Source organism: Micromesistius poutassou, assembly GCF_964030765.1.
Source record: "Micromesistius poutassou genome assembly, chromosome: 9".
In the NCBI taxonomy this organism is placed as follows: Eukaryota; Metazoa; Chordata; class Actinopteri; order Gadiformes; family Gadidae; genus Micromesistius; species Micromesistius poutassou.
This window is the reverse complement of record NC_140279.1, coordinates 1,676,397-1,694,720: the sequence shown is the minus strand read 5'-3', so window position 1 is coordinate 1,694,720 and position 18,324 is coordinate 1,676,397. Positions and strand designations below refer to the sequence as shown.

The 18,324-nt window shown below is 51.5% G+C and overlaps 1 protein-coding gene across 2 annotated transcripts in view; it reads left to right on the top strand.

The window, feature by feature from the left end:
* Positions 1-17,977, top strand: part of arhgef18b (rho/rac guanine nucleotide exchange factor (GEF) 18b) — a 35,890-nt gene extending 17,913 nt beyond the window's left edge. For both annotated transcript variants that reach the window (XM_084473123.1, XM_084473124.1), the window contains 17 exons: positions 185-435; positions 946-1,071; positions 1,202-1,319; positions 1,853-2,107; positions 2,541-2,617; positions 2,739-2,917; positions 3,235-3,308; positions 3,571-3,756; positions 4,004-4,219; positions 4,515-4,621; positions 5,069-5,140; positions 5,329-5,376; positions 5,706-5,987; positions 6,759-6,908; positions 12,207-12,573; positions 13,012-13,131; positions 14,051-17,977. In XM_084473123.1, the coding sequence (XP_084329249.1) occupies positions 185-435; positions 946-1,071; positions 1,202-1,319; positions 1,853-2,107; positions 2,541-2,617; positions 2,739-2,917; positions 3,235-3,308; positions 3,571-3,756; positions 4,004-4,219; positions 4,515-4,621; positions 5,069-5,140; positions 5,329-5,376; positions 5,706-5,987; positions 6,759-6,908; positions 12,207-12,573; positions 13,012-13,131; positions 14,051-14,310 (2,888 nt within the window). In that variant the 3' untranslated portion in view covers positions 14,311-17,977. The remainder of the gene's footprint in view (positions 1-184; positions 436-945; positions 1,072-1,201; positions 1,320-1,852; positions 2,108-2,540; positions 2,618-2,738; positions 2,918-3,234; positions 3,309-3,570; positions 3,757-4,003; positions 4,220-4,514; positions 4,622-5,068; positions 5,141-5,328; positions 5,377-5,705; positions 5,988-6,758; positions 6,909-12,206; positions 12,574-13,011; positions 13,132-14,050) is intronic.
* The last annotated feature ends 347 nt before the right edge of the window (positions 17,978-18,324 follow it).

Sequence of the window (18,324 nt, the reverse complement as noted above, 5' to 3'; positions counted from 1 at the left end):
AAAATAACATGTTTTATGTCAATTTCAAAATCATCGTCATATGGCAGGCTAATATAAAAATCTTAATTATCGCAAGACAAATTCTAAAATAATTGTCTTGGGACCATACAATGTAAAACCGTTAGATTCTCGCTATAAGACGATGGCGGGAATAACTTGCCGTTTCCCCCCCCCTCCACCCCAGAGCTGATGCAGACCGAGATGCACCACGTGCGCACGCTGAAGATCATGCTGCGCGTGTACGTGCACGAGCTGAAGGAGAACCTGCAGATGGACGCGTGTAAGCTGGACTGCCTGTTCCCCCGCCTGGAGAACCTTCTGGAGCTCCACACCAACTTCCTGTCCCGCCTCAAGGAGCGCAGGCGGGACAGCCTCCTGGTGCCCAGCGAGAGGAACTACTTTATCAACAGGCTGGCGGATGTGCTCATTGGTCAGGTAGGGGTGATGCACAAACACTCACTCACTCACTCACTCAAGACGGCGTGAGCACAAGAAATACAGTAAGTCAAGGGATTTACAGGAAGTACCACTGAAGAACAGTCCAATCTGGTTATGATAGTTGTTGCTTCCCTTTTGTCAGAAGTATGCCCCATGAGTCATAGTCTTGGGGAACAAAGTCTGAAAAGTGGGGAATTCCAAGCCCAAAAGTTGACGAGGAAAGGCTGTCGTGCGTGCGTGTAATGTTATCTACAATGTCAGTGCCAAGCTGATTTTCCACTCAACCATAACATAACGTTTGCCTCAGACTGGGATCTGAATCAAACACGGTTGTCTTTGTGTTTTGTCGAACCATCGGTTGCCCCCATTTAAAAAAAAATAAAAAATAAAAAAAAATAAAAAAAAAACCTTCTGAAGAAAAGAATAAGAAGCAAAAAATAATAATAAAAAATGTGAAGACATTGGCACCCAGGAAGCGTCCTTATCTCCTCCATGTTTGTTCCCCAGTTCTCCGGCGAGATCGGGGAGAAGATGAAGGAGAGCTACGGGGACTTCTGCAGCCACCACCTGGAGGCGGTGAGCTTCTACAAGGAGCAGCTGCAGAACAACAAGAAGTTCCAGAGCCTCATCCGGGTGAGTCCGCCGTGGATATGGACCAATGCTCGGACAGTCTGACCGTCCTCCACCCAATACGTGTGAGTGCATGTCTGCCTGCTCAATGAGTCTGCTCTTTCTCTCTGCCTTTTTGTTTGGATGATTATAGAAGATCAACAACCTTTCCATTGTGCGGAGGCTGGGCGTGACGGAGTGTATTCTGCTGGTGACCCAGCGCATCACCAAGTACCCCGTACTGGTGGAGCGCATTCTGCAGAACACGGAAGGTAATGGGCTGCCCACTAATCCTAACCCCTATTCTAATGCTTTGTACTAATGCATGCTTACATTCTTATTAGACTCTTTTATCCAAAGCAACTTAGAAAATGTACATTTGTCAGAAGAAAGAGAAACAGTATATCGCTGTTGGTACAGTAAGGATGTTCATAGATCCAAGTGCCAAGCACTATAAATTGTTAGGTTAACCCATTCCCCGTATACAACAAAGATAGCTTGGATAAGATGCTACATAATGCTAAGTACTATTTTTAAGTGCAAGGACGTACAGCATACAATAAGTGCGGTCAACAATAAGTGCAGTCAATAAGAACAAGTGCTATTAGTAGTTACAATGCTAGATTCTGTATCGGTATCGGCCGAGTACTCAAGTTCAGGAATGGGAATCGGTATCGGGAAGGAAGAAATGGAATCGGAACATCTCTACCTCAAAGGCCGCGTCATAGCGAAGGCTAGGCTGTACTGTAAACCGTGAAGTCTCTGCCTGCCTCACGACGCTGCTCTCCACCTCCACCTTCCTCAGCGGGGACGGAGGAGCACGAGGAGCTGACCCGGGCCCTGGTGCTCATCAAGAACGGCATCGTCCAGGTGGACGCGCTGGTCAACCTCCACGAGAAGACGCTGCGGCTGCGGGACATCCACAGCAGGATGGAGCCCAAGGCGCTGGGCAAGATCAAGGACGGCCGCGTGTTCCGGCGGGAGGACCTGGCCCCAGGCAGGAGGACGCTGCTGCACAAGGGCACGGTGCACTGGAAGGCCGCCTCCGGGCGGCTGAAAGGTGGGTGTGGGGGTGTGGAGGGAGGGAGGGAGGATGTAGGATAGGGTGACAGGTGGGTACTGATGGATGGAAGGAAGGAAGGAAGGACATGTAGGATAGGGCCCCAGGTGGGAAGGGCCCAGTGGACATGTAGCATAGGAAGGAAGGGAAGGACATGTAGCAATGGGCCACAGACGGGAACTGAACCTGAGGTCGCCAAAAGGTGCACCTCCTACAGGGTTACTAGTTTAGCCACCTAGCTGCCCCCGACTTTTCTTTATTTGCAGAATTGCATTAATTAATAATGGGAATCCGGCACTCCTCTTCAGTGTCATTCATCGGTAAGGTTATATCTGTACATGGGACCAGCGAGTTCACCACTCCATGTTCTAATTCTGAACTTGTCCGCCCGGTACAAGGTTACAGTGTGTGTCCCTTTTGTCCGCACCCCCAGACATCCTGGCTGTGCTTCTGTCAGACGTGCTGCTGCTGCTGCAGGAGAAGGACCAGCGATACATGTTCGCCATGGTGGTGAGTGCACTCCCAACACCACTAAACCACTCCCAACACTGTCACCACCGGCGCAAGTGGCATTTGTCGTGCCAAGTGTGTTTGCATAATATGCGGTCTTATGGACTCTCTCTCTCTGCAGGACAACAAGCCGTCGGTGATCTCACTGCAGAAGCTCATCGTCAGGGAGGTGGCCCACGAGGAGAAGGCCATGTTCCTGATCTGCGCCTCCTCCAACGAGCCCGAGATGTACGAGATCCACACCACCTCCAAGGAGGAGCGCAACACCTGGATGAACCTGATCCGGCAGGCCATGGAGAGGTAGCGTCCAAAGCCTGGTTCTGCTGCTCTGCTCCTCGCGTTTGCAAGTCACTGGAAAATTGGGATTTGACTGGAAGAATTGAATATGGTCTTTTGACAAAAAAGGTTGAATATGAACAATTTGAAAGAGAGCAACGACAAAAAATACTGGCTTTCTTTCAACAACATCATAAATAAACCTTGGACATCATGACTGGAAACGGCTGGGAATAATAGTGTAGCATTTGGGATTTATTTGTTACTCATTGCACATGTTCCCATGTTTATAATTTGTTCCGTTCTCTCCTTCATCTCCTTCTTCCTCTTCTTCATCTCAGCTGTCCACATACAGAGGAGAGGCTCTTCAGCGAGGAGGAAGAGGCGCGGGCCGTGAGGTTCAAAGAGTTCCAAGGTAAAGTCTGTTTGTCGTATTGAACTGTCGATAGTCGGCCACCAGGGGGAGACAGCACACAATGATCCTTCTCATGTTAACTTTTGATATTCCACCCAAACCCTTGAGTTCTTTAATCATTCAGCCAGGCACCCAAATTGGGATGTATTTAAATCTTTCCTCAAAGAATAAAAAAACATAATATTGTTGCAGTGGTATTTAACTCGATAAATCAATAAGGCCTTCTCTTTCAAACCCGACCTCTTCTCCCCTCCGCTCATAGACCGTCTGAACCAGAAGGACGCGCTGGTGGTCCACGCGCTCACCGAGAAGCTGCAGCTGTTTGCCGAGATGGCGGAGACCACGGCGGGCCTGGAAGACACGGCCTCCCGCTCCAGACTGCTGCTCCGGGGCGATGCCTCGGACCTCCAGCAGGGGGAAGCGCTGCTCAAGGGAGCCATCACAGAGGGTAGGGGAGGAACTCTCACACACTGCCGGAGTACATTAATGCAAGAACTTCCAGGAATAGTGCAACTTTTAAATGGGAGCTTGGCTGTTGATGAGATGATGGTCTACATTGAATAAATGGACGGGAACCTTGTTATAAACAAGACCTGATGCACAGACACCACAAACAAACCCGAATTATGCATTTCAAGTTGTTAGGTATCCTAAGGCTCCCTCCATCAACGTGTGCCATATCTTATCCTCCCTAGTGGAGAACCTCCAGAATCTGCTCCAGTCTGGGGTGAAGCAGCAGCAGGAGGAGGAGGAGGTGGATGGGGAGGAGGAGGAGGTGGATGAGGAGGAGGAGGAGGAGGAAGAGGGTTCCTCATCCCCACGGCTGGAGGATGGGAGCAGCTCTGGGATTCTACCTAGGAGAGCGGGCACGTTCGGGGGCTACGACAGCAGCCCCAGCATCCTCCCTAAGAGTGAGTCCAGCCACCAACCTGACCGTTGAGCATGGCACCATCGAGGAGTTGTTGTTTTTGTTTGTGATCGTGTTCATTTGGGAAATCACTCCTTTTTAAAATAAATAAATAATTATCTGTTTATTTATATTGTCCACAATGTAAATACAACACAACATGTCATGCAGGTCCACTTGTATGTGTACACACGTATGTGTACACTAGTTTGACTTGGAATGTTTCTGTTTATTTGTGTTGTGTGTGCCATTTCTTGTTGTGACGTGTGTGTGTGTGTGTGTGTGTTTGCCTGTGCCAGACTGCAGTGTGAGGAGAAACAAGGCCAGGAGTCGAGACAGGAGCCAGAGAGCCCGCTCAGACCCTCAGCTCAAAGACCTCTCTGGCAGCCACACCCCGGAGCATGCGGTGAGGATCACACACACACACACACGTCCGTCGCCAGCCAGAAACAACACGTGTCGCAATGCCACAGTATTTTCTGTAAACAGGCCCGGTCATCCTGAAAGTGTGCATGTCCACATGACGCCGGTCTGCCTCGTGTCTTACCTCACCGTGTTCGGTCCTAAACAGAGGGTAGGGTGTGATGACGCAACCTGATAGTCCTAGCGCTGATCCTTGAGAATCTCCAGACAAACACATTATAACACGTTAATAACCCAGCCTCTCCGCATAATCAGCCCTCTCACACACCCGTCCCATCCCCACCTCAGGCGAAGCACGCCCTTTGTTTAAAGGATCAACACTGTTTGACCCAACTGGTTATGTGTGTGTGTGTGTGTGTGTGTGTGTGTGTGTTAATTACAGCGGTCTCGGTAGTATCTGACTGTGTGGCTTGTGGCTCGTCTCTCTCAGGTCGAGGAGGACCGCTCCCCGCCCCCTGCCAGCTGGAACCGCATCTGGTCCAACTCCTTCCCGGAGGCCGAGGTTAGGATGCTGGCTCTCCGGGGCCCACCCGCTGGTCCGCACGGGCGGGCGGGCGGGTCCAGGCCTCGGGCAGTGCACTGTACTGTTTGTTTAAGGATCCCACCGTCGCGGTAGTATTTGGTGGTATTTGTGCACGGTGGTGGTGGTGCTGATGATGTTTGCTTCCCCTTCTCTCTCTCCTCGTCCAGTTTTTCGACAGAGTGCTGATGCTTTCCCAACGGCTGTACAGCCTCCAGGTGAGACCACCCTCTATGTCACGGAAATGCAGGCCACTGTCAATATCGCAACGGCCAAGACTTCACACCACCCGTTTGCACCGGGAACTGTAGTGAGAGAAGGCCGGTTTAGACCCAGGCTCCAACATGATAGAACTGCAAAGCTTCCTAATCAAAAGCTTGGTTGAACATTTTTTAACGTAGGTCGATTCTTTTTTTTGACCTGATTATTTGGTCATTTTGAAAGTAGCTCGCAAGCCAAAAAGTGTGGGCAACCCTGTCGTATGCCCTTCCCCATCAGTCCACCTCCCGTCAGTCTCTGTGTGACCCTGATCCCTCCCGGTCCCCAGGCCATCATCTCCCAGCAGGACAGCCACATGGAGCTCCAGCGGGCCTCGCTGACGGAGCGCGCCTCGCTGCCGGGCCGCCACCGGGGCAACATCCTGCTGGAGCAGGAGAAGCAGCGCACGCTGGCCCTGCAGCGCGAGGAGCTGGCCAGCTTCCACAAGCTGCAGGCGCAGCACCGGCTGGAGCAGCAGCGCTGGGAGAAGGAGCGGCAGAGGCACCGGCAGCAGGTGGAGGCCACCGAGGCCCGGCTCCACCAGAGGGAGGAGGAGTGCGCTCGGCTGGAGGTGAGTCGTCCTCATCTTCCTCATCTTCCTTCCCAGGTCTCCTCCTCCTCCTTTTATTTCAACCTCCTCCACCATCACTGCCAACTCCTCCACCACTGCCATCTCCTCCTTCTCCTCCTCCTCCTTCTCCTTCTCCATCACTGCCATCTCCTCCACCACTGCCACCTCCTCCTCCTCCTCCTCCTTCTCTTTCTCCTTCTCTTTCTCCTCCTCCACCACTGCCATCTCCTCCTTCTCCTCCTCCATCACTGCCATCTCCTCCACCACTGCCACCTCCTCCTCCTCCTTCTCTTTCTCCTTCTCTTTCTCCTCCTCCACCACTGCCATCTCCTCCTTCTCCTCCTCCTCCTTCTCCTCCTCCATCACTGCCATCTCCTCCTCCTCCTCCTCCTTCTCCTTCTCCTCCTCCACCACTGCCATCTCCTCCTCCTTCTCTTTCTTCTCCTCCACCACTGACATCTCCTCCTCCTCCTCCTCCTCCTCCTCCTCCTCCTCCTCCTCCTCCTCCTCCTCCTCCTCCTCCATCATCATCACAGCACTCCTTTCAAACAGGCGTCCAAGCGGGATAAACACAGCTGTCCCCCCTGACGCTCACATCGGGTTGTCTCGTCACACGTCTGTAAAGTAATAGTTCTTGGCAGTGTGCGGTCGCCATCGGCAACGGTACAGACAGGAAAATAAATTGGAACAGACGACCATAAATAATGCGGCACCTGTGTGTCACCCTCTCCGACGGTTGTGTGTTACAAGACGACGTTGTGTGGTTGGCAGGAGCGCCTGCGGGAGGAGAGGGAGGAGCTGGAGCTGCAGAGGAAGACGTACCAGCAGGACTTGGAGCGGCTCCGGGAGTCCACGCGCACCGTGGAGCGGGAGAAGGAGCGGCTGGAGCACCAGAGGAAGATCAAGAGGAAGACCATCGAGGTGACTGGCACCCTGTGGACAGGCTGGTGCAGGGCGGGGCCATGCTGGTGTAGGGCGGGGCCATACTGCGCTGATGCCACCCTGTAGACAGGTGGATGTAGGGCGGGGCCCCCCTGTAAACGGGTGGATGTAGGGCGGGGCCCCCCTGTAGACAGGTGGATGTAGGGCGGGGCCCCCCTGTAAACGGGTGGATGTAGGGCGGGGCCCCCCTGTAAACGGGTGGATGTAGGGCAGGGCCCCTCTGTAGACGGGTGGATGTAGGGCGGGGCCGTGCTGAGAGGATGAGTCTAAGGGCCATCGTAAGAGATGATGGATCTGACCATTTAAAACGCATCTTCCACTATGATGTGACTGGAAAAAACTGGAACAAAACTGGAAGTAAATCTTTGCCCTAAAGACGACTGGCTATGAACAGTGTTGTGTGTATGAGCTCACGCCCGTAGTACTGTGTTGACTTCAGACTTCAGTCAACAAAGGGAAGGGAGGCCAGGAAATCAATCAGTTCCCTTCCCCACCGCCCCCCACTCTGGAGCCTGCATCAACCCTTAACACACGCACACACACACACACACACACACACACACACACACACACACACACACACACACACACACACACACACACACACCTACCTGAATACGGTTACAATTGCTCACTCTCCGCTCAGCCTGGAAACCACCTACACGCCGACCAATTTTTCTATTGAATAGTCTCTACCTGTCTCTTTATATCTCTCGCTCTCTCTATCCTCCCCGCTCCATCTCCCTCCTTTCACTCTCTTCCTCTCCCTGCCAGCACAATGTGGGCCATTGTTTGTCAGTTTCATGGGAGAGGGAGAATCGACTGACTGTAATTTCATGCCCTGTGTGAGCGCGCTCTGTCAAGCACTTCCAGTACGGTCACCCAATAGCGCTCCTTTAGTGTTTAGACAGGCATTTTATAACGTCAACAAGTCACTGTTATGGCTTTCGCCGTCATACGGGAGAGAGGGGTGCAGGGGCAGCGACTGTAGCGAGAACACCTCACGCACCCCTTTAAACTAATAGCGTTTTCTTTACTCTCCACTTAGCGTGAGGGTCTCAAATGGCGTGGGATGCATGGGGTAGTGCTATACTTAAACCACATTGGTCAATTAGACCGTTGTTCCTCCTCTGATTGGCTATGCTCTGACGCTGCCAACAGGTGAGACGTTGAAATACGACCAGCATACCAGCAACAATATTCCTTCATCAAATCATCAATATCAATCCTGTGGCGTCCTTCAGAGATGAAACGGTAGTAGAGATGTTCCGAGACCATTTTTTTTTATTTTCCGATCATTTACATTTATGATCTATAATTAGAATAATGCATTTGTATTCTAGTAGACAAGCGTGAGCATCCATGTTTTTCCGACTTTGTAGCTCGAATGCACATAGGTCGGAGATGACACCTTTCCCATTCCGACTTTCCACCTTAACAAACGTAGAGTAACATTGGTAAATCGTGTGTGTGTGTGTGTGTGTGTGTGTGTGTGTGTGTGTGTGTGTGTGTGTGTGTGTGTGTGTGTGTGTGTGTGTGTGTGTGTGTGTGTGTGTGTGTGTGTGTGTGTGTGTGTGTTCTCATAAAATAGGCAATAAATAGGCCTCCAGGCTTAGCTGATATCAGCAGCCATTTAATAAGCACCACCCATCACTCTGCCTCATCAGCTAGGCCATGGAGCAGTGATTAGGTGTTTGTGTGCGCAAAGGACTTGCCAGTCAGGGCTTGTTCTGACTTCAAAGGAGGCCATTTGACTGAGTTATGTCAGCCCCTCTGTTAAGTAATGATTCACTGGGTTAGAGTGTGTGTGTGTGTACGGTATCGGCTGTTTCCTAAAGGAGCTCACCTGACAAAGTGTCAGCCAACCCCTCATAATGAATGTTTTGGGGCTAAGGGGTCTCTTGCGCTGTCACTTGCTCTCTTTCTCTCGCCCTTGATCTGGACAGGACTTGGGGAATGGCACAGGACTGAGATTGTGAATGTCAGGTCATAAAGTATACGTGTAGCATGTAAAGCAAGTGATGGTTTATAAAAGAGCGCGAGGTTCTATTGTAATGACCCTGAAACTAAAGCTAAAATACAGTAGCACCGAACGGTAGACCCTAGGATAGCTACCTTGCATCCTCCTGCTCCACTGACTCAATCAGGTGGGTGGATTAACTGGTAAACCCCTCCGCAGCAACCACCACCGCACTGCTATCAGGGTCAACCTGAGTGCACGCCGTTCCCCTGGAAACTGCGTCATCAGCGGCCCTTTGTTGATGGTTCCCGCGTGTGAGTTAAAGTAGCTCCATGAAGATGAAGCATGGCCATGCGGAACAAATAGGTCAGGCTGTACAAAGGTCAAAGATAAGTTCAAAGAATGTCTTGCATTTGACGGTGCAATCCCTCCCTATATGGGTCTCGCTGTTCCTCCCTGAGTCTCTCTCACCCTGATCCTATCTCTCTCGGTCGCTCCCTGAGCCCCTCTCTCTCTCTCGGTCTCTCCCTTAGTCACTCCCTTAGTCATTCTCTTGCTCTCTTCCTTAGCCTCTCTCTCTTGGTCTCTCCCTTCGCCGTCTCTCTCTCTCTCTTGGGCTCTCTCTTGGTCTCTCTCTCTCTCTCTCTCTCTCTGTATCTCACTCTCTGCCTCCTGGTGATGTATTGTGTCTCCGTGGTCTGGCTGTTGTTCCTGTGGTCACCAACACCTAGCTGGCCCTGTGACTCACTTCCTCTGCAGCCAGTGGAGCTGCGTGGTGAAGCCTGAACCGCTGGCCTGCAGGGGGGGGGAGGAGTCGTAAGTTAGTACACCAATTATTCCCTTCCCTTTGGCCGTACGCAATGATGCAGACCTCTACTTCTCGAGCCTTCTATCGCCGATTACCTGACTCACCGTGCACATGACTCACCTGAGTGTACCTGCAAATGTTGTTCAGCAATCTGGAAAAGTTAGAACCTTGCACCTTGTGCTTTTCCTATTCATTGTTCACTGCTGGATCAGTGGCTTTCTAAACTATTTTTTTTGGCCCGTTGTTGTACGCCAACAGTTTTCTTGCATCAAGAACCCTGAGCTTCCGCATTTGAAAGTGAGTGTTGGGCTTAAGTTGGCCTTAAAGTTTGATCCCAGCCTTCTCTAACATTCACACAGTCTGCAAAGGAATGGAATAAGTGACTGACGGTAGTTAATACAACAAAAGGCACAGTGTTTCTCTTTCATGTCTTGGAATTTAGCTTCTAGCACCGTGTGTGTGTGTGTGTGTGTGTGTGTGTGTGTGTGTGTGTGTGTGTGTGTGTGTGTGTGTGTGTGTGTGTGTGTGTGTGTGTGTGTGTGTGTGTGTGTGTGTGTGTGTGTGTGTGTGTGTGTGTGTGATGCACGATGCACAAGGTCTCACATTGTCCACCATGTGCTGCAAGAAGCTCCACATTCGCTGACTCTGGGACCATCCAATCAGCTCCTCAGGAAGAGGGGGACCCGACTGTATAATTAGCGGGGGCAAGCCTGTTATTAATGCATGCTTCTGGAAGCTTTCCAGACACTAATTTGTTTATGTGATGTCAGTCAGGGTTTTTTTGGGTTCCCACCTCCCCTCCTGGTTTGCACAGCGTTTACGGCCCTGGAACCCTGTGGCTGAAGCTCAATGCACAGCCACCTCACGCAATACCTGACCCACAATACGACATCTGTGTGCCCAGCAGAGAGAGCGATGCACACACGCAAACACACACACGCGCATGCACACGCACAGAGCTTGAGCAACATGGCACGCATGTGTTCTGCGTTCCCCTGATTTTCAACAGGAAGTCTCCTGCAGTCATCAATCGCATTTCAGGTGGACCGCAAACGGCCCTCGCTCTCATCACGGCTAATGGTTCCCATACCCGGCGATCCGAGCGCTCTCCTCACTCGATCCCCAACTGTTCCTTTGTTCCGTCGTCGGTCGTAAAATACGCATGTTTTTTCCCCCCGTAGTTCACTAAAATACGTCGTGAATCGACGCTTTCAGTAACTCAACACTCCCAAGATTATGAATCGGACATGAAGTCTCTGTGGTTGTGCATGAAGAGCATGTGGTCCCAGTGTAAACATGGATCTCATTGTCCATGCATACCATTAATAGGAAATATGAGCCTCCTGTTCTCTCCAGTGAAAGGCCAGCCCTGGTGCTGGGGGTGATTTCTAGACCCGGTCTCCTGGTACATTGTCCCGCAAAGCTCCTTCTAATCGGGGGGGGGACAATGCAGCGCAGTGTCCCTCACCACTGATGTCATGAGAGCTCCGCTCGCTTGTTCCTCAGCTTGTCTAACCACCCGGCCTTTTCAGGCAGACACGCCCTTATTTGCACAGGGACTATTAAGGGGTATTAGGTTTCACTCGTGTGTGTGTGTGTGTGTGTGTGTGTGTGTGTGTGTGTGTGTGTGTGTGTGTGTGTGTGTACACACATCAAACGCAGCAGCGAACTGCAGCGCTCAGCAGAAAGGTCTCGCATGTGTTTGTGATTCTTCTTTTATCCCATAAATGCACGTCTCCTCCGCGACAGATTGGGTGTCTCTGAACAGCGGCGGCGGCGGCGGCACACACAGATTTATAGCTGGTGTGTGTGCACGTGCGTGGGTGTGCACGGACCTCCGTTGAGGTCCGCTGAGTTGGTGTTTTTTTTATTCTGTTTAAGCTTTCATTAGAACACATGTGAAAAAAAACACACTTCCATGCACGCACACACTCAACAGCACACACACTCAACAGCACACACACACACACACACACACACTCAACAGCACACACACACACTCAACAGCACACACACACACTCAACAGCACACACAAACATGAAAACACAGCGCTGTCTGTAAGCCCGATCCCTGGCCGCGATTCCCACCACAAATATGGAGGATCGCCGAGTCGGGGCCATGAGCTGTTGTGGGGGGAGGTTGGAGCAGTAAATAAGAAACCTCAAGTCACGGCCTTTGTGATAACGTGACGTGTGAACCCAGAACTGAATCGTTCCCAAATGACCTAACCTCAACTCCCTCTCTCTGTCTCTGTGTTTTTCTCTCTCTCTGTCTCTCTCTCTGTTTCTCTCTCCTGGGCTCTCTCTCTCTTGAGCTCACTCTCTGTCTCTCTCTGTCTCTCCCTCTCCCCCCCTCTCTGTCTCTCTCTCTGTCTCTCTCTCTGTCGCTGTCTGTCTGTCTGTCTGTTTGTCTCTCTCTCTCTCTCTCTCTCTCTCTCTCTCTCTCTCTCTGTCTCTGTCTCTGTCTCTCTCTCTCTGTGTCTGTGTCTCTCTCTGTCTCTCTCCCCAGGTGGCTCCTCTATCGGGCAGCCTGAACGGCGAGCTCCTCCTGAAGTCCGGCGACGGCTCCGTGACCTCTGACCTGCCCGTGCCCCAGAAGCCCCTGGTGCGGAGCAGCATGTCCATGGCGCCGGCCGACTTCCAGGAGCGGCCCGAGGTGTCCCTGAGGCGCGAGGCCAGCGCCGCCGGGGGCCTCGGCGGCGCCGGCGGCCTGGCGGCCAAGACGGAGGTGCCGCTGCACCTGTTCAGCACCACCAACCAGCAGCACAAGGTGCTGGGCGTGCAGCAGCAGATCCCCACAAAGCTGGCCCTGCTCAGCCGCGGCAAGGACAAGACCACCAAGAGCATGAAGGCCTCACACCGCAGCGACAGCAGCGGTAAGGGGTCCCCACGCGCCCACCCGCCCACCCACCCTGTCGCTCAATGCATTCATCCAAAGAGACTTACAATAAGTACATTGGTCAGAAGAAAGAGAAACCATGTATCACTGTCGGCACAGTAAGGATGTTCATAGAACCAGGTGCCAAGCACTAACAATCGCTAGGTTAACCCGTACCTCGTGTTCATCAAAGACAGCTAGGATAAGATGCTACACAATGCTAAGTACTGTTTTGAAGTGCCAGGACGTACACCATACAATAAGTGCGTACATTAAGTGCCAGGACGTACACCATACAATAGGTGCGTACATTAAGTGAGTGGGATTTGAAGCGGCTTTCTACTTTTTATGATTGTGTATTTCAAGGCAATCATCTTTTTGTCCTTAAACTCCCTTTTCTCTCTCCATGTTGTCTTCCTCTCCTCCTCTCCTCCAGCCTCCCTGGACACCAGGCAGATGCTGCCTCTGAAGCTGTCGGCCCGGGACGACGGTTCCCTGAAGGCCAGGCGCTCCGTCAGCCCCCATCAGCAGAGCCACGCCCTCCAGCACCACACGGGTACCACCGCACCACACACTGACCCACGCCCCCCAGCACCACACGCTGACCCACGCCCCCCAGCACCACACACTGACCCACGCCCCCCAGCACCACACGCTGACCCACGCCCCCCAGCACCACACACTGACCCACGCCCCCCAGCACCACACACTGACCCACGCCCCCCAGCACCACACACTGACCCACGCCCCCCAGCAACACACACTGACCCACGCCCTCCAGCACCACACGGGTACCACCACACCACACACCTACCTGCCGTCCAGAACTTCTTACTTCTCCCTGCAAAGGGATATCTGAACACACACACACTCACACTCACACTCACACACTCACACACACACACACACACACACACACACACACACACACACACACACACACACACACACACACACACACACACACACACACCCAGTGCTCCACCCAGACCCAACAGGTGGCCCCGCCCTGTGTCAACACCTCTGGCCGCTCCGCATGCTTTGCTCTGATTAATGTCTCCGCGTGCCGCTGACTCACGCACTCAAACACCCTTTAATCCCATCCATATCACAATCAGCCGTTTGGCAGGGTGTCACCGGACTGGAGTGTCTTCATTCACACCGGGATGTGTGAAGCCGGCCAGACTCACAGGGGAGGGGGGGGGGGGGGGGGGGGGGGACAGCAGGGCCTCGGAGAACGACGTCTAGCGCAGCAGGGGTGTAAACATGGGGATCGCTGTTGTCCGTGAAGAACGTACAATGTCTCAGGGCTCGGTATGAAACGGCCAGCGCGTCCTTCAGGGTCCATTTCACCCAACGGCTCGCGACGACGCGGGAAGCTTTCGACCGCGAGCCGTTGGCCCAGCCGTTTCCTCAGCTCTCTTGACCTCTCCTGTCTGTCTCTCTGCCCGTCTCTCCTCTCCTCTCTATTCCAGATCCAGTCAGTCCTCCAGACGGCGGCTCGGCCGACTGCCAGTCCCCCGTGCCCCCCACGCCGCCCGCCCAGCCCCTCCATCAGCCCTCCGGCCCGGCCCAGCCCGCCCAGGGCCCCGGCTCACCCTACTACCACGGCCAGGCGCCCAGCCCCCAGACCCAGGGGCCGCAGCCGCACCAGGGGCCCGGCCACGGCCAGGGCGTGTCCCCTCCCTACGGCTTCACCAGCAAGGAGGACAAGGAGGACGTGATCTTCTTCTAAAGGTTGTCCCGACTGCCGCCTGCAGTGGGACCACCGGATGTTCTGCAGGTCCAGACTGGTCCATAGCGGTCCATACTGGTCCAGACTGGTCCCTGAGCCAGTTAGAGGGGCCAGCGGCCACCTCCAGGCTGTCTGTTGGGTGGAGATACAGTATGGAGTGAGGAACAACCACTGGCCCACTAACAAAGGCTCATGCTGGTGTCTGGAGTTCTGTGTGATGGGACTCTAGAGCAGGCTCCTGGGGGAAAAAAAACGTTTTTTAAAATCCGAATTGTTTTTTTAAATTGTAAGTAGCAGAAGCACAACAGTGAGACATGTGTACAGACTCACACACGGTCACGTGTGCGCGCACGCGTTCCTCCACCACCACGGCCTCCACACGCAACCTAAGAATGTGGTGTTGTTGTTTTTTTTTTTAGTCCTTACTTTTCATTTTTTGGTTAAATGTGGACAAGCACAAAGCTGTGGTGTGAGGAAGGCTCTGATGACGCAGGTTAAGAGGTCGTCGGTGGATGAGATCATGGATGCTCAAAGACCTGCGGGGGGGTTGGGGCGGCCTGAAGCAGGGACCATGGGACCGGGGGTTGGGGGTAGCCGTTAGCCGCTAGCCGTTAGCCGCTAACTGCTCCCCCTCAGATCAACACAGGGACCACAGAAGAGGAGAGCCTGTGTGCAGGCTGGACAGAGGAGGAGGAGGAGGAGGTGGACCTACTGTGGACGATAAGCACTGTTGTCTTGGAACATTCCGGTCTCCCCCCCCTCTCTGTAAAAGGTGAAGGCCATGTGTCTGCGTTGCACGGAGACGATGCAACGCAGACACAGATACGCAGACACGCATTCCAGACAAACGACTGAAAGAAGAAACCTTGATTTCTTTGTGTTCCTCACAAACTTCACAGAGAACAGATGTAGAGCGTCCAGGGTTGTACTTCTTAATACGGCCTCTGTCTACAAAGCACACACTGTTTTGAAACGTGTCATCCATTCCAACGTGAATACAGTCTTAATTATTTTCCTCTTCATACTTCAGACTTCATATTTTTTTTTTATTTTGAATTCTTAACCCTTGCTGGATACATCCAATCCATCTATTCCATGAATTGATTCACATAGTCGAATATAGAAATTGAATTTCGGGAAAGAAATTACCCCCCCCTCCCTCACCACCACACCCCCATCATTTCCCGAAATCCAGATGTGCTCACCGGTTGTTTCTGCCAAACATGTTTTTTTTTAACGTGGACGACATCAGCGATCCACGATGTTCCCGGGCACAGCTGGTGTCCTGATAGCAGCTGGTACCTGGAATACCTCACAGGCCCCTCGGGCGCTGCGGAACCACGCATTAGCCGCCAGCGGCAGGGAGCAGAAGCGCACACACACACACACACACACACACACACACACGCGCATTCCTTCCTCCTCCTGAGTGGCAGCCCCCCCTCGGGAGGAGAAAGTGATCCCCATGTGGTGGGACAATGGCTCTGTGCAGCGTCTGCCCGCCGAGCGCCGGTCGTGTTCTGAGGCCTTTTCTCTCTCGGGTCCTCTCTCCCCTTCCTCGACACGTGTGACAGGTCGTTTTTTTTTTGTGCCGACAAGTTGAAGCTCCTTTTTTTTTTTTTTTTAACTCGCACTAAGTGTGTGAGTGATGGAAAAAAAGAATGAAAGTTTCCCCAGCAAATGTTTCGTTTTAAACAGGGCGCCCCCCCCCCCGGGGGTGTTATTGACAGGCAGTGAGGACGGTTTCAGTTTCCTCCCTTTTTCTTTCTTGAAGCTCATGTAGTGGAGCAGAGACTCGACGCGGCATGGGCTGGGCTAGGGCAACTCGGTTCATACCTGCAGGAACATCTTTTGATCTTGAAAGATCTACAACAAACACGTCACTTTCTAAAACAAACTCAACAAAATGCCACATTGACATTAGCGTTGACATTAGCGTTGAGTTACCTTTTTCGTCGAGACGAGCTGCCTCTTTTGTACCCAGAAGATCATGTCCCTTTTGACTGACGCGGCAGGAGGAGAGATGACCCTGGGGCTGATCCTCAGGCAGACAGAGCTCCGAGTGAGAGCAGAGCAGAGTATAGGAGTGAGAGGAGAGTCCCTGTCTGGTCGTGTAGATATTCATGAAGTAGCAACGGAGGGCTGATTTCCAAACCATCAGGACTGTTCTCCAGATAGATTTGGTCAGTTTGTGGTGATCTGAGCTGTGGGCCTTTCACCGTCTCGGAGAAGTGATTTGGATAATTAATCAGCGTTTCCTTATGTATATATTATCCTGTACATACGTTATTTCTTTGCGTCGTTGTCCCTCTTTTATGTTCATCCATGGACAGTTGAACATATCAGTCCTATTTGGTATGTTTAACTGTGTGTGTGTGTGTGTGTGTGTGTGTGCATACAGATGTTTAATTATATACACACAAAGTTGCGCATGTACATTACTGTACATTTAGAACTGCGATTTTTGAAACCCTCAAATCGAAGAGCAGTTCTCAGTGAGGTGAAACTGAACAGTTCTCATATTTAAAGTCCTTGATGTGCGGCACAGATTCGTCCATCTTGCTCTTCTCCCCCGAGGCGTGAGTGTAGCAGTCTTTTCCCCGCGACAGTCTAGTCCTTTTTAAAAGGGTAGCCAAAGAGACCTTTGGACTGAACTTGACTGTTCCTGCGCTTTTTAATGTTTTTAGTGTAATGCTAGATTGCGACGGCTTAATATGAGTTTTCTTAAGCGGCCCGGAGATGAAGTAACCGTAGTCCAACGGGAATCCATTAAGTCCGTGTACACAAGCACACCGTACTTAAAACGGCATTGCAACTGTTGCAGATAAGACCTTAATGACACGGGATGTTCTGTGAGTGGCGTTTTCAACCCTGGATCACGCCGAGTCTTGGCAATGGACAGTAAGTATAATACTTTGAAAGTTATTTTTGGCAATGTAAACACACTCCCAGAATTCCCAGCTCCTGGTGAGGAGAAACTCCCAGAGAGTTCCCGTGATAGAAGTCCTTTGATGCAGGGGTCTCCCTCTGTCAGGGCCCTTTAGTTCAAAGGGACTCCCCGTCTTCTAAACTCTTCACAGACAAACGTTGTTTCTTAAAAGGAACCTTATCTGTTTTTTAGTGTGTTGCGCTGTAGAGTGAGAGAGAGAGAGGGAGAGGGAGGGAGGTACATTTCTTCCGTTGTTAACTTGAAAAGCGTTGGTGGCGCGTAAATGTGGATGCATTTTTGTGTTAACTGCATGCTTGCTTTCACAACACGAAAATGTCACATTTCAAATCAACTTTATCAAAACATTTCAGAAGTATGTGTCTTGTACACACACACACACACACGCGCAACAAACACAAGCACTGACACGCAAAGTGGACCTGTAACGTGTAAACCATGGTGTTTACCTTTCGTTTTCTCTGCCAATACACACTAGTCACTTTGGATCGTAGCATACTTGAACGGGAAAATGAATGTTTATAATGCATATTATTATCATTATTGTGTCAGTGAAGTTGTTTTACAAAGAGCCGACTAATTTAAATTTTGTAGCACACAGCAAGAGCAATGATTATACTTTTTCTTTTCTTTTTTTTACCATTTTATTTCAATCACCGAGACGCTAGTGAACTGTTGACACAAAGTGCTGCCTTAGAGAAATCAGAAAATTAGTAATAAATAAAGTCTTAAAATATGAACTGTTTTTAAGTGTTTATTGAACGCATTCCTGTGGAAAATGGTTTGATTTAAATTAGATTTGACTCCTTCTCCCCATCCTCCCTTGTTCAAAAGACCACATGTATGTCCGCTTAAAGATCCTAGCCTCCCATTCAGACAGGAACATGGTCGTCTCTGTGTTCCGGCTGAGTTTTGGGTTCAGAACGGCTAATACCAGTCAAATTATGGAGACAAAGGCTCTATTTTAAGGAGCTGTGGTCCAGTCGGTTCCTGTGCTATTGCTACTACTGGTCACAATGGAGACCCAGAGTTTTATTGTCTGCAGTCATTAGTGGCTTTTCTCTGTC